The 15,781-nt window shown below is 47.2% G+C and overlaps 1 protein-coding gene across 6 annotated transcripts in view; it reads left to right on the forward strand.

Moving 5' to 3' along the window:
• Positions 1-15,781, forward strand: part of LOC135907732 (soluble guanylate cyclase 88E-like) — a 281,964-nt gene that overhangs the window by 114,277 nt on the left and 151,906 nt on the right. The window contains exons 1-2 of one of the 6 annotated variants that reach the window (XM_070524744.1): positions 905-1,275; positions 1,390-1,533. The exons of 3 other annotated variants lie outside the window; for them this stretch is intronic. In XM_070524744.1, the coding sequence (XP_070380845.1) occupies positions 1,062-1,275; positions 1,390-1,533 (358 nt within the window). In that variant the 5' untranslated portion in view covers positions 905-1,061. Of the gene's footprint in view, positions 1-904; positions 1,276-1,317; positions 1,534-15,781 lie in introns of those variants that run through there. 2 more of the 6 variants (XM_070524753.1, XM_070524772.1) reach the window with 2 other exon arrangements.

Raw genomic sequence — 15,781 nt, forward strand, 5'->3', positions numbered from 1 at the left:
GTACGACGTCAAATCCTTCTTTAAAGATGATAGCCACACCACCGCCCCGCGTGTCACGATCTTTGCGGATAATCCCATAACCAGGGGGAACTATTTCAGAATCAGCAATTTCGGTGCGCAACCAAGTCTCCGTGACAACGACAACATGGGGATTGTGCTGCATCAGAAGGTGCTCAAGCTCAACTGTTTTATTTGCTAGGCTTCGCGCATTTACATTGATCAGGATAAAATTATCTGTATCTGCTTTGTAACGTCAAGCAGACTCGTCTTCACTTGCATGCTGCCGGTCAAGTTTCACACTGCACCCTCTCTCATTGTTCCATGCAAACGCCTCGTTATCAATAAAAACCCTATCGTGCACGAGCCGTACCTTTACCCCTCTTTCCCTTTCAATTTTTGTGCTCGCCCACAAGTTTCTGCGTTTTTGCGACGTTGCTTGTGAGTAATCATTCGATACAGAAATTTTTGTTCCCTTTAGCTTCTTGCAATTCTTTAGTACTGCCATCTTTTCGTTATAGTCAAAAAATTTTATTATCACTGCTCGTGCTCTGTTCCTGGTTTTCTTGCCGAGTCTGTGGATTCTTTCTACAGAGCTAACCTTCACACCGAGTCGCTTTTCGAAAACATCACACAGAACTCTTTGTTTAAGTTCATCTGTAGTCTCGCTCGCGTTTTCCGTGATTCCAAATACGACTAAATTATTTCGGCGTTGTCGGTCCTCCAAGTCAATAAGTTTTTGTTGCTGCTGCTGAATCGTTAATTTCATCTCCTGCGCCATTTCTTGAAGTTCTGTTCTACTTTCCTGCAAGCTCATTAGGGTATTTCGCAGCTCCTTGATTTCTAGTTTGACAGTACCTAGTTCCTCCTGAAACGTGTGTTGGTTTGCCTTAATTTGGCTCACATCTTTTATGAGATCTTTCTGGCCTTTCAACAGTTCTTTAAGCAGTTCTTCGACGTGATTCGGCCCAGGGTTACACTCCACGTCACCGGACAGCATTAACAGCATTTGAACGCATATCATAGCATTTTCAACACAGGCCGTTGGGCACGGCAGTACAATAATGAATCGATTGTCACTTCGGAAGCACTTTCCGTGCTTACTAACCTGTAAAAAAAAGTTGCGCATATCAGGCTTCATTCCGCTTGTCCTGCCGTGCCCACGGGTGAGTTCGTCGCTGACTGAGCTTATAAGGGCTGCGCGCTCCGTTGTCACTGCTGTGGATCCTCGTCCGTGCGCATGCGTTGAGCCACCCCAGGCAGCAGCGGGCCACGCAGGTAGGTGTAGTTGATGGACTTCGATGCTTGGGACAAGGAAGCATGGGCCCGGTTCCAGCGCCAGGGCAGTCGCACCGCATAGGAAAATCTGTAAAAACAGGGTGTGCATTTCAGGCTTCATTCCGCTTGTCCTGCCGTGCCCACGGGTGAGTTCGTCGCTGACTGAGCTTATAAGGGCTGCGCGCTCCGTTGTCACTGCTGTGGATCCTCGTCCGTGCGCATGCGTTGAGCCACCCCAGGCAGCAGCGGGCCACGCAGGTAGGTGTAGTTGATGGACTTCGATGCTTGGGACAAGGAAGCATGGGCCCGGTTCCAGCGCCAGGGCAGTCGCACCGCATAGGAAAATCGAGTTCTGAATTCCGCATAGGAATTTCGAGTTCTGATCAAACCATGTCGCTTTGCAACCACTGGTACCATGTGACGCAATTCGCCTTGCGTTAGAGGGAGACCATTATCGGCATTATTAATATGAGTTTGTCCAGCTTCCTTGTCTGCTGCAACATTTCCAGAGATATTGCAGTAGCCAGGTATCCATTGAAACATTATTGTGCGATTCCCTTCACTTGCTTTTGTGAGTTCCTTTATTGTCTTGGAAACTAACGCCATGTTTTGCGAATTGCTGATGTCACCATGAAATGAAGACAAAGCTGCCTGCGAGAAAGAAATGATTACTCATTGTTCCCTTTTTTGCATTTAATTTATGTATCGTAACAAGGACAATATTGCAAAATGTTTTGCTGTTGCTGATGATATCGTGTGAGACAGTTAAAACGTCTTTATTTGGTTCCATTAAGGAATGATAAAGGCAGCTGTAGAAGAATATGTTTCGCAAGAACCATCTGTATACGCTTGAATATAGCCAGGGTATCGAAAGTATATATGGCATAACATCAGTTGTTGTGCTTCTAGCATAGACATAGCTCGCTTGCGAATAATTCCTTCAACGGAAAGTTCGACTTTTGGAGTCGCCATGGAGGGTAGGAGGTATCTGAGAACAAGAATTCGTGTTGGAGTAGTAGATTTTTGTGCTCCTCACTCACCACATTGATGTGCACCCTGTCTTTCTCAATAAGCGCAATTGCTAGTTGGTGCTTTTTGTGCTGCACGGAAACGCGAAAGTAATGTCGTCAGTTTTCAACCGTTCTCCTAATAGAAAATGGGGAAACGTACCTCTGCAATTACTAAGGTGCTTGAGGTTACTCGAGGAACGCCTAAACATACTCTAAGACTCCTAGCTGTTAATCGTTGAAGCCTCTCTTCAGATCAGCGCGAGATTCCATGTAGAACAGGTAAAGAATACGCTATCTTTTGCTTTATATGTGCATTGTGTGCTTTTAGTAGGGATGAAACGAAACTTCCCCATGTCGTGCCTGCTACGCGCCGACGAACATTTATTATTGAGTTTGTTCTACTAAGGCGTTAATGTGAGAATTCCAAGAAAGTATAAAGTTGTCTATCTAGTATAACCCCCAGAAGTTTGTGCTGTTTCACTATATCTAAAGGTTGTCCCTCAAGGCAGAGATGAAAATTCTTTACATACCCTCTGGTGAAAGGTAGCACAGCCGTCTTACTGTAAGACAGTTCCATTCCTCTTTCCTTTAGGAAATTGTCTACAATGTTTAGACCTTCCTGTAAAGTTAATTGAACAAGGCTGGTACTTGAATCAGAGGCCCAAATACAAACATCATCCGCATACATAAAGTAGTGTAGTGCAGGTGGAAATCTCCGCGGTACATCCGTCATCACAGAATTAAAAAGAAACGGACTTAGGACACTGCCTTGGTGGGACTCCTTGAATAAGATTATGAGAGGAACTTTTTCTTCGTTTCTTTGAATAAATATTGATCTGCCTTTCAAGAAGTTGGATATCCATCGTAGCTCCTTTCAAGAGATTGCCAGTTCCAGCAGGCCACACAATATACGAGCATGGCTGACTGTGTCGAAGGCTCGTTTAATGTCTAAAACAAACCACTGCTAGTGACATTTTCCCGAGATCGTTCTTGTTCGACATAGCTAACGATATCCAAAATTGCGTCCACGGTGCATCGTCGCATTTGAAATCCTGTAATGTGATCGGGAAGTGCTTCTATTTGCTCACACCATCATTGCAGCCTAGTGTCAATCATTTTCTCCGTGTCCTTGCATAAACAGCTCGTCAGACTCACTGGATGAAAAGACTCAAGAGAAATAGGAGTTTTACCAGATGTCCATATAGGCGTCACACGTGCTGTTTTCCAAGAGTCAGGGACACGCTCCTTTTTCCACAAGTCATTGAGTAACTCCAAAAGTGCCAATCGACCATTATATCCAATGTTTTGCAACATGCTCTATTTCACAAAATCTGGACCTGCAGCAGTGTTCGTCTTACAAGACACAAGCGCATATTTTAGCTCAATCATAGGGAATTCGAAGTCTAATTGCACTTGTTGTGACTGAAAACCTGCAGAAACTGTTTTGCTTTGCCACTTCAACTGAATATTGATACTTCGCACAAGTAATAGCTATGCTTGCTCTAGTTATAACTTTGCAGAATTCCTTAGCAATCACTGATTCTGAAGTATCCTTGGCGAGAGCACTAAATGGTTGTGTTTGAACAACCGGGACGCTTTATGCAGGAATAATCACCCATACTCGTGGAACTGGTGTCAAGGGAGACAACGTATTAAAAATTTCACGCAATCTTTTTCCCCTAATTTTTGTAGTCATCTCCGCATGACCGAGTGGATTTGCTGCTAATTTCCAGACGCTTCTATATTTCCACTCCGGTGATAACTCTTTCTGCTCTTCTTCTTACAGCTCTAAAATGTTGATATCCTCCATCAACTTATGTGTACCCATCAGGAATGGGCACTTGTTTCATTATGCAAAAAACAGTAAGGCGTGCAGACACGGACACAAGAGAAGAGAAGCGGACAACACAAACGCCACTTCTCTTCTCTTGTGTCCGTGTCTGCACGCCTTGTCCTTTTTTGCATTTTGAATCCTTACCAACTAGCTCAGCTTTTTGTCGTTCTAGACTTGTTTCATTGTTTCTTGTATCCTTGATGTGAGTTTTTTTTTTTTTACATTAGCTTCACAATCCACTCGACTGGACAAGCGTTGACGACAGAGCTACCAGTTTGTTATATCCACGTATCTTCGATTCGCAGTACTTTTTAATCGTGGATGTGATATAGGAATTGGTAAGTGATTGCTTCCACATGTTTCTGCGTCGGTTGTCCACCCAACAGACGCGGCAACGAAATCATTAGAGTACAGTGTTACGTCTGTGCAACTGGCGTAGCGATATCGTCGCGTAAATGTCACAGGTTCATCATTAATTATTGATAGATTTTAAATTTCCGCGACGCACTGAACGATATTCCCACGGACATCACATTGATTACTCCCCCGTAGTGAAATATATTGAGCGCACAACTGACAAGGACACAGTGAAGGGGGACACACGAGCGCTTACTTCCAACTGTTTTTTTTTTCGGAAAGATGCAGAACATATATACACCAGCTATCAGCTCTGAGCATGTGCAACAAGAGTCGTCAGTAAAACAGAAACAGATTAAAAAGGTTCAACCAGTACTTAAAGAGCAAATTCATTTTCAGTGATTGCAACCGATGGTTGGCTTATGCATTATGTTTATGCATTATGTTTATGTTTATGCACATTATGTTAACGTTTATGCATGCAGCATTGAGCATGCTCTCAGGAACGGAGGACGCCTAAAAGAAGTGAAGAAGAAACTAAGAATAGGCAAGAATCAGATGTATGCACTAAGAGGCAAAGCCGGCAATATCATTACTAATATGGATAAGATAGTTCAAGTGACTGAGGGGTTCTATAGAGATTTATACAGTACCAGTGGCACCCACGACGATAATGGAAGAGGGAATAGTCTAGAAGAATTTGACATCCCACGAGTAACGCCGGAAGAAGTAAAAAACGCCTTGGGAGCTATGCAAAGGGGGAAAGCAGCTGGGGAGGATCAGGTAACAGCAGATTTGTTGAAGGATGGTGGGCAGATTGTTCTAGAAAAATTGGCCACCCTGCATACGCAATGCCTCATGATCTCGAGCATACCGGAATCTTGGGAGAATGCCAACGTAATCTTAATTTATAAGAAAGGGCATGTCAAAGTCTTGAAAAATTATACACCGATCAGCTTACTGTCCATTGCCTACAAAGTATTTACTAAGGTAATCGCAAATAGAATCAGGAACACCTTAGACTTCTGTCAACCATAGGACCAGGCAGTATTTCGTAAAGGCTACTCAACAATAGACCATATTCACACTATCAATCAGGTGATAAAGAAATGTGCGGAATATAACCAAGCCGTATATATAGCTTTCATTGATTACGAGAAAGCGTTTGATTCAGTCGAAACCTCAGCAGTCATGCAGGTATTTCGGAATCAGGGTGTAGACGAGCCGTATGTAAAAATACTGAAAGATATCTATAGCGGCTCCACAGCCACCGTAGACCTCCATAAAGAAAGCAACAAAATCCCAATAATGAAGGGCGTCAGGCAGGGAGATACGATCTCTCCAATGCTATTCACCGCATGTTTACAGGAGGTATTCAGAGACCTGGAGTGGGAAGAATGGGGGATAACAGTTGATGGAGAATACCTTAGCAACTTGCGATTCGCTGATGGTATTGCCTTGCTTAGCAACCCAGGAGACCAATTCCAATGCATGTTCACTGACCTGGAGAGGCAAAGCAGAAGGGTGGGTCTAAAAATTAATGTGCAGAAAACTAAAGTAATGTTTAACAGTCTCGGAAGAGAACAGCAGTTTACGATGGGTAGCGAGGCACTGGAAGTAGGAAGGGAATACATCAACTTAGGACAGGTAGTGACCGCGGATCTGGATCATGAGACTGAAATAATCAGAAGAATAAGAATGGGCTGGGGTGCGTTTGGCGGGCATTCTCAGATCATGAACAGCAGGTTGTCATTATCCCTAAAAAGAGTGTATAACAGCTGTGTCTTAATTACCAGTACTCACGTACGGGGCAGAAACCTGGAGGCTTACGAAAAGGGTTGTACTTAAATTGAGGACGACGCAACGAGCTATGGGAAGAAGAATGATGTGTGTAACGTTAAGGGGGGCGGGGAGGGATAAGAAGAGAGCAGATTGGGTGAGGGAACAAACGCAAGTTAATGACATCTTAGTTGAAATCAATAAAAATAAATTGGCATGGGCAGGGTATGTAATGAGGAGGGAAGATAACCGATGGTCATTAATGGTTACGGACTGGATTCCAAGAGAAGGGAAGCGTAGCAGGGGGCGGCAGAAAGTTAGGTCGGCGGATGAAATTAAGAAGTTTGCAGGGACAACATGGCCACAATTAGCACATGATCGGGGTAGCTGGAGAAGTATGGGAGAGGCCTTTGCCCTGCTGTGAGCGTAGCCTAGCTGATGATGATGATGATGTTCGTCACCTCTGACACAGCTTTTTAGTAGTGCCATGGATACATCATCGTGGTCTTCCGAGTGCGACAACGTGTTCTCCACTCTCCGCTGTCTATTAACTTCTCCCCCTATATTGCGCCAGTAACGACCCCACGGCTGCAACTGAAGTTCACACGGATGCAAGCGGTGTCGATCTCGGTGGAGTTCTTGCATAGCAGAAACCTGGCTTCACCGAATATGTCATGCGAGCCGAACTCTCATAAAAGCTGAATCAAACTACAGTGTTATCGGGAAATAATGCTTGGCAGTAGCTTGGGCGCTCAGCAAGTTTCGTCCATATTTATATGGACGTACCTTCGACGTTGTCACAGACCACCACGCGCTGTGTTGTTTGTCTTCGTTGAAGGACTCCTCAGGCCGAATTGCGCGTTGGGCTCCTTGGATTTAAGACTAGGACATCCCCGTTGTACACCATTCCGGCCGCAAGCGTGCAGATGCTGGCGCACTCTCCTGGTCACCTCTTCCTGCCGAGGCGGCATCTCTCCCAACGCTTGAACACACGCTGTCTTCTCTAGACATCGACACTGTCTCCTCAGCGTAGCGCAACGATCCATGGATCGCTTCACTCCTTGATGTTATCTTCCGATATCTCGGACATCGCGTCGTCAAGCTTCGCATTTTGTTATTCATGACGGCCTCCTGTACCGGCGCAACTATTCGCCAGATGGTCGGACGTGGCTTCTAGTAATACCACGAACGCTGCGCCATGAAACCTGTGCACCTTTTCACTCAGACCCGCAATGTCCTCACGCCGGTGTTTTCAATACTTACGAACGTTTACTGGCGTGGGATGTACACCTTCATTCGCCAGTTTATTCATGCCTTCTCTGAGTGTCAGCGATGAAAAAAAAAACCTCATCCTACGACCGGTTCTTTACAGCCGCTTCCGTGCCTTGACTGTCCTTGCGACCATGTCGGCATTGATCTGTATGGACCCCTGTCATTCCCTACTACAGGCAATGGGTTACCGTCAACCACCTCGCCCTATACGCCGAAACTGCCGCTCTGCCCACCTACACAGCACAGGACGTCGCCTCCTGCCTTCTTAACCAGTTTATTCTTCGACATGGCGTTCCGCGCGAACTCCTGAGCGACTGCGACCGTGTCTTCCTATCAGACGTGGCTGAAGCCCTGCTTCATCAGTGCCATATTGTCCATCGCACCAGTACGGGCTACTACCGTCAGACAAATGGCCTCACGGAGTGGTTTAATCGGCCTTTGGACGACATGCTTACGACCCATGTTGTGTCCAATCAGGCAAACTCGGAGCTGTTTCTCCACTTTGCTACTTACGCCTACAACACTGCTACCCAAGTCACGACCGCAAACTCGGAGCTGTTTCTCCACTTTACTCCTTACGCCTACAACACTGCTACCCAAGTCACGACCGACCGACCGACCGACCGACCCCACCTCGAAGAAACTGGTTTGGAATTTGTGGAAGAAAGAAATCATACGGTGACACCTGATTCGTTCGTCGTGGCCCACCCTGTTCCTCGCTCAGTCTGCAAGGTGAAGGGCTGGCTGAGGGCCGTTCGTGGAACCCTGCAACAGCCGATTTACACGCTGTCTTGACGCTGGTTAAGTGCCGAGGGGTGGGTGGTGATTTGACGCATCTAATTAACAGCGCCTACCCATTCGTTCTCGCGGTTGCCTGCTGTTCATCCCTTTCTCCGGTTTCCAGATAATGGTGGCGTGAGCGTTTTACTCGTCCACGCCGCGCTGACGTCTGGTTAGGAGGTGCGGTGGTTTGACACACAGCAAACGTTCAATTAACACCATGGTGGTGTTGAGACGTAACAATGCAATACCAAGCTCTCATAATTAAACAAAACATCTTTTTGCTCAATAATAAAACTAAAACAGCTCTTGATATGCTGTTTTAGTAGAAAATGAATGATTGTGGCAGACGGAACGGTGCTTGCCTTTAAGGTGTCCTGGCTCTCTGAGAACGATGCCAATTCGAAGTCACAATAAACCGACATTCCCATGTATACCACAGCGCAGCAGTGCCAGGTTTCCCTCTGGGTAATGTAGTGAGAAACTCTATGGTCCGCAGCGGAGAGCACTGGTTGAGATCGAGCACTGTCTCGCACAGTGCCTTGGTGATCTGCTTGCGCTTTGGCTGTCCTGCTCTTCCTCATTACACCATTAACAAAACTCGCCACAACCCTGCGTCCGCAACTGCGCATGTGAATTACATCTCTCCCTTCGCCTTCTCCTTTTTTCTTTCAATCATTAATCCTCTCTCCCTTGTGCGAAGTAGCCAATCCGACATCCCTCTTGTTAAACTCCCTGCATTTCCTGGTTTATATCTTTCTCTCTCTCGCTCCCTTTTGGTACTCAGAAATGTGTGTGGTTTTTAGCGCACCACAAGGAGCCTGAGAGTTGTGGCGTCTGTGTATCTATTTAGTTCTGAGTGGCTCCCAGGAGGCGCTCCGCATATATGGACGTGTTTTTCCAGGGCTCCGTGGCATAGACGAAATCATAGGTTTTAGTGCATGCTTTGAGCTTGCTTTTGTTTTTGATTTGCAGAATTTTTAGCCTTTAAATAATAATTGGGTAGTTTTCTTTTTTTCCTTTTTGTGTGTTTGGGTGTTTCGTGTATATTTGGTTTTGCAAGATAGTCAGAGAGCCCTTTCGCGCCACGTGCTTCAACACGTGCAACCATGTGGGACGTTAAGTCTTTATAGCCTTTAAATAGTAGCTTGGAAGCGGCAAGACTAATAGCTATTAGTGGTTTTACTGTGTGTGCCTTGGTCTCAGGAATATTGCTTTGGTAGGGGAGTGAGAGCGTGGCCGCGTGGTTGAACAAGTGCTAAAACGTGTCATACCTTAACTCTGTGCGGCTTTATTGCTCCTAAAACATTGGTGATAATTACTTTGCAGCATTTTAAGGATTTAGATTCTGTGTATATTGGTTTTTGCTAGAAGGCACATGCTCGGAAAGTTTCCTATTTGCATTTGAAAAAGACGTGCATACATGACAAGAAAGCCAGGAAAGCCTGCAGTGTGCGGGTGGTGCCTCAAGGCAGACGAGGGGACGGAAGAAAATGGAGAGGAAATCGAGTCAATCGGCAGACACTGTGACGTCAACGCTAAGCTTAAGAAAATGGAGGCTTTCCCGGATGAGCTTGTCAAACAGGGCGAAGAGCTCAAAAATGAGCTAAATAAGGAGCGTAATGCACGAAAGGTAGTGCAAAAAAGACTTCAGGCAGCCAAGGAAAAGCTGAACAGGGACGCCATTGGGAACGAGAATGGTCGTGACAATGGAACGCAGTCCCCCAACGTGACAGGAGAGGGAGTGCGAGCAAAGCACGGGGAATGCATGCAACCCGGGAAGGGGGCAGCTGGAAAGAGCGGCACCTACCTTGAGGCCGCCACACAAAAAAAGCAGGAGCGCAGGGGTCAGTGCCCATTGTCGAGTCCGACTCATGAGGGGAAGGACAAAGGGAAGCAGGGAGAGGTAGGAGAGAGTAAAATGGCGATTATCGCTGGCGATCAAACCTGGTTAGGTGCTTAGAAGCAATTGTGGAGAAGGTGAAAGCCGATAACGGAGTGGCGGTAGGGACATTTCCAAGGCGGACACTGGGTTCAGTCATGGAACGAGCAAAAGCAAAGCTCGCAAAAAATGCCCAAGTGCGCAACCCTGTCATAGTAGCAGGTGGGCTGAATGACGCCCTGTCCCTTTCCTAAACAGGAAAGGGACAGGACTAGCCCAGCGGTTGGCGAAGGGGGTGGACGACTTGCGCGAACTATCCCCTCAGGTGCAGATCGTGGTATGCACGGTGCCGCAGGTGTCTGTACGTGACAGTCACGTACAAAGAGCCGTAGGGGCTGCTAATGAGGCGATATGAAAAATGAGTCGAGAGAAAGGTTTCGAGGTTGTCGAAGTAAACAGGTAGGTGAGAAGGTGCGGGGGTTTGGAACGAGACGGTATCCACTTCAATTACAGGCTTGCAGGAGAAGTGGGCTGGCAACTTGCTGGTCGCGAAGGCGGAGATTGAAACAAACTGGAAGGGGACGCGGCATTAAATTACATCAAAACAATAACAGCCGAATCTTTCCAAGGCAATGACGAGGTTGTATTTGAAGGAGAAAAGAGTACGAAAGAGAACCAGTTGGAAAAGGCGCTGGTACTGACAAATTTCAACTGGATGAAAGCAGAAGAGAAAATTCCCAAGCGCACAGCCACAGGGCTAGTTGAGGTTCACGTTAGGCTAATTAATGAACCAGGACCAAAAAAGTAAGGAAGCTCTGATGAAAGCAGTGGGAAAAATTTTTTAATATAGACAGATACCAGCCAGTTGACGACAAAGTAGAATGAATTTAATTTATAAGGGTGAAGGGGGGGGGGGGAGAGAAAGATAGAACGTTCACCATTACATAGGTAATATACAGGTTAGCAATGCAGGCAATCAAATTAAAGCTGTTAGTAGGGGCAGAGGATAATGGCATTTTGGGAGAACATCAGAATGCCTTCAGAATACGTTGGCGTTTGGATGATAACTTATTTATTCTTACTCAGTGTATTTAAATATCAAGAGTACAAAGCAGACCGTTATATGGGGCCTTTTGAGACATTACAGCAGCGTATGACAACGTAGTCCGCAACATTTTGTGGGATATTCTGGAAGGGAAAGGCTTAGGCGACGATTTTCTACAGCTTTTGAGAGAGATTTACCTAGAAAATACCGTTTGCGTTGAATGGTAAGTCATGAGGAGCAATAAGTAAGCTGATATCAACAAGGGACTGAGACAAGGCTACCCTTTATCCCCACTGCTGTTTGTGATGTACATGGTGAGGATGGAGAGGGCGCTAGAAGGAAGTAATATCGGGTCTAATCTCTTATACAAACCGGTGGATACAGTATAGTAGAACAGCAGCTTCCAGGTTTATTTTATGCGGACGACATTGTGTTGGTAGCTAACAAGCAAAGCGATTTGCAATGTCTGGCTAATATCTGTGGACAGGAAGGCGAGAGTTTAGATCTGAAATTTCGCGTTAAAAGAGCTGGTGTTGTGCTATTGAATAAAAACAGTGAACAGATAGTGTCGATTCAGGGCCAGGAAATACCTCAGGTAAAAGAATATAAATACCTTGGTATATGGATAAACGAAGGTAATAGATACATGGAAACACAGGAAAAGCAACAACAGTAAAGGGGAAGAGAAATGCAGCCATAATGAAACACAGAGCGCTATGAGGATACAATAGGTACGAGGTGCCCCAGGGTATGTGGAAAGGTGTAATGGTTCCAGGACTTACTTTTGGAAATGCGGTTGTTTGCTTGAAATCAGGGGTACAATCAGGACTCGATGGCAACCAAAGGTCAGTGGGACGCCTTGCATTGGACGCGAGGAGTCCCAACGGGAAGACTACAAATGAAGCTGTGCAGGGTGATGTGGGCTGGGCAAGTTTTGAAGTGAGAGAAGCTCACAGGAAAATTGATTATGAAGAACGGCTGAGGAATATGGAAGAAAGTAAATGGGCTGGGTGAGTGTTGTGCTATTTGCACAGGAAAAACATTGATTCACCGTGGAGGAAAATAACTAGGGAACTTACCAGCAAGTATGCGGCATGTAGGATGAGCAACACAGCAACAAGGAACGTCAAGCGGAAAGCCAGAGAGGCTGAAATAATCTCATGGGCGGTGGCAATGGTAAAGAAACCTGTCATGAGTAACTACTTAAGAGGAAAAAAGCGAAATCAGGAAAGAAACAATTTATGATAACTCAAAGGGAAGCTCACTACTTTTCGTAGCGAGATCAGGATGCCTTGGAACACGCACCTATAAGAAGGAAGAAGAAACATGTACTTGCTGCGGTGAAGCTAGGGAAACAATGGAGCATGTTTAATTAGAATGTGAAGATATCTGCCCAGCGGTCGATTTAGGCACGACTGGCCTCCTTGAAGCGCTTGGGTTCAGCGAGAGCAGGAGGAAAGTAAACATGTCCGCAATAGAGATTAGCAAAAGGTGATTGTAAGATTGGTCGAAGAAAAGTAGGGAAACGACAAAAAACGGAGACCTACAAATGCAAAGTTCACCATAGGGAGTCGGAAAAGTTGGTTATGAGAATTCATCGTAGGTTTTTTTTTTTGCGACTTGCCGCAATAAAGCCCCTCTGTCTTGTCACCTGCGGCACTGGTGGAGGTGCGGGGTACGATCGCCTCATGATCGGTACTCCTTCAAGTAGCCATCCATCCAGCCCCACAAGACAGCCACGCGTCGAGACGCTTGTACACCGAACGAGCCGCCGCCTGCAAAGTTTGAGCCCAGAATTTGGTCTCTTACGACGATCAGCTCTGTGAACGACCACTCCAACTCCAGAAATGGCACTTTCAAGCAGCCCAACACAGGTAACGGTCCAAAAGCTTCGGATTCCCAACGTGCATGAGGATGCGGAAGACTGGCTTGAGTAGTATGAACGGGTAGCTAGATATAATCACTGGCGCCTCGACCAGAAGCTTTTCAACGTCTATTTCGCCCTTGAAGGCAGTGCAACGACGGGGTTCCAAAACCGCGAGGGAAGTTCGACGACGTGGGACGAGTTTTCCGGTCGGTTACTCGATACATTCGGGAACACAAATCAACGTGAAAACGCACAACGCCTGCTGGAGTCATGTATTCAACAACCAAATGAAGGTGTCGCCATGTTTGCCGAAGATATGGCAGGTTTGTTTCGCTGAGGAGGTCCCAACATGTCCGAGGCAAAGAAACTGAGCCATCTCATGCGGGGTGTCAAAGAACAGCTGTTCGCTGGCCCTGTGCGCAATCCGCTGACAACAGTGGACGAGTTTATTAAGGAGGCCACGATAATCAAGCTGGCGCTGCAGCAACGGTACCAACAGTAAGATCGCTTGGTTGCTGGGGCACCGACAAGAGCTGCAGCACTCGACAAGGCCGTTGAGACCTGCTTACGCTAACCGATCTGACAGATTGTGCGCGAGGAAATTGCAAAGGAGAACGCTAGGCATGCACCATCAGCACATGCACCGCCGCCACAGGAGTTCACGGTTGCCTCCGTCGCTGATGTGGTGCGCCCGGAACTCCGTCAGGCGTTTGTCCCTTCCGAGCCATGTCCCGAGATATCATATACCAGCTGACCGCCTATAGCTACGCAGGCGCGGTTCATCGTCCATCGCCTTTTGAGGGGCCATACCAGCCGAACGCATACAGTTACACCGACGCTGTTTCTAGTATTCTGTCTGCTATACCGGCAGCACAGTACCGTCAACGGCCCCCCATCACAGCCTGTGCCCAACGGGGAATCTGTAAGGCGACCCCAGCTACGCAAGACCGATACATGGCGCACTGCAGACCGGTGACCACTATGTTATAATTGTGGAGAGCCAGGACACAGTTAACATTTTTGTCCTCATCGTCCAGCTGGCTACCAGGGAGGTCAACGTGCCGCTACGCGCCGCTTGTTTGATGAAAACCCTGCCTCCTTCGACGACAGCCATGCTGGCCGGCAAGTGAGCCCATCTAATATACAGTCACGCTCACCGTCTCCAGCACGTTTTTCCTCGCCGAGCAGCCGAAGTTGTTCTGACGCCGCCAGTGGTTGGTCTTCTAGCCCATGGCGGGGAAACTGAAAGCAGCGACCTCTGGGGGGAAAGATGCAAGTCCTCAAGTTGCTGAAAATCCTCCCCCCCCCCCCCCCCTGTTCCCGAAAGAAGACGACACCGACAAAACTGTGATTGCCAACCTTGCTGTAACGATTTACGGGCCCGAAGTGTCGGCTATAGCCGACACCGGCGCGTACTTTTCTATAAAGAGCGAGCCGCTGGCAGACAAATTAAAAAAAGTCGGAGTAGAATGGACGAGCCCTTGCATTCGAAATGCTGGAGGCCAGATAATGACACCAACAGGCAAGTGTACTGGAAGACTCACGATCGCGAACGTATCTTTTGTCGCCACATTGGTGATTCTACAGGAGTGCTGCAAATCACTTATATTAGGAATGCACTTCGTAAGGGAATATGGTGCCGTTAACCTACGCAACGGCGTGGTAACATTTTCCCCTGAAAAAAAAAAAACACGACCCATGGCACCGAAGCCCAACGCCAAGCCTTACGTGTTATCGACGAGGACGTGTGCGTTCCGCCGCTATCATGCAGACTTGTCTCCGCCAGTTGCGGCGCACAGTACAAAGAAGACGCAGTAGCGGAACATGTGACTGCCCTTCTATTCCGCCAAGGTGTTGCCATCACCCGTGGCATCATCAGCTTAGTCGACGGGCGTGCGGAGGTGCTCTTGACAAATTTCACAAACGAACGGCGGTACATCAGTAAAGGCACCGCTGTCGCATACCTAGATGAACTCGACCGCGCTCAAGACAGCTTTGCCGTGCAAGAAGAAGCCAAGGCTCGCACAACACCATATACACCCGCTGTTGACGTTGGTCCGGGCTTAACGCCAGCAGAACGACACCGTCTTATGGAACTGCTCGAAGAGTTTAAGGTCTGCTTCTCATCTACATCGCGAGTAGGACAAACGCCGCTGACAAAGTACCGCAGCGTCACGGAGGAGACAGCAAGATCCATTCGACAGAACCCCTATCGTGTGGCTCAGAAAGAACGTGAGGTAATACAGCAACAGGTCGAGAGCATGCTACAGGATGATGTAATTCAGCCATGAAAGAGGCCTTGGGTATCACCTGTAGTGCTTGTAAAAAAGAAAGATATATGCACGTTGAAAGCACATATACGTTGAGGTTCTGCATTGATCATCGCAAGTTGAATCACGTTACAAAGAAAGATGTTTATCCGTCGCCGCGGATCGACGACTCTTCGGACAGGCTACGGCATGCACGTTACTTTTCCTCTATGGACCTTAAAAGTAGATACCGGCAAATAGAGGTGGATGAGCGCGATCGAGAGAAGACTGCTTTTGTGGCGCCTGATGCGCTTTACGAGTTAAGGTTCTGCCTTTCGGCTTATGCTCGGCCCCAGCCACGTTTCAAAGGCTCATGGACACTGCCCTATCCGGCCTATGCCCTATGTCGTCAGTCAAGACGGCGTTAGGCC

The sequence above is a fragment of the Dermacentor albipictus genome, chromosome 1 (assembly GCF_038994185.2).
Source record: "Dermacentor albipictus isolate Rhodes 1998 colony chromosome 1, USDA_Dalb.pri_finalv2, whole genome shotgun sequence".
Lineage (NCBI taxonomy): Eukaryota > Metazoa > Arthropoda > Arachnida > Ixodida > Ixodidae > Dermacentor > Dermacentor albipictus.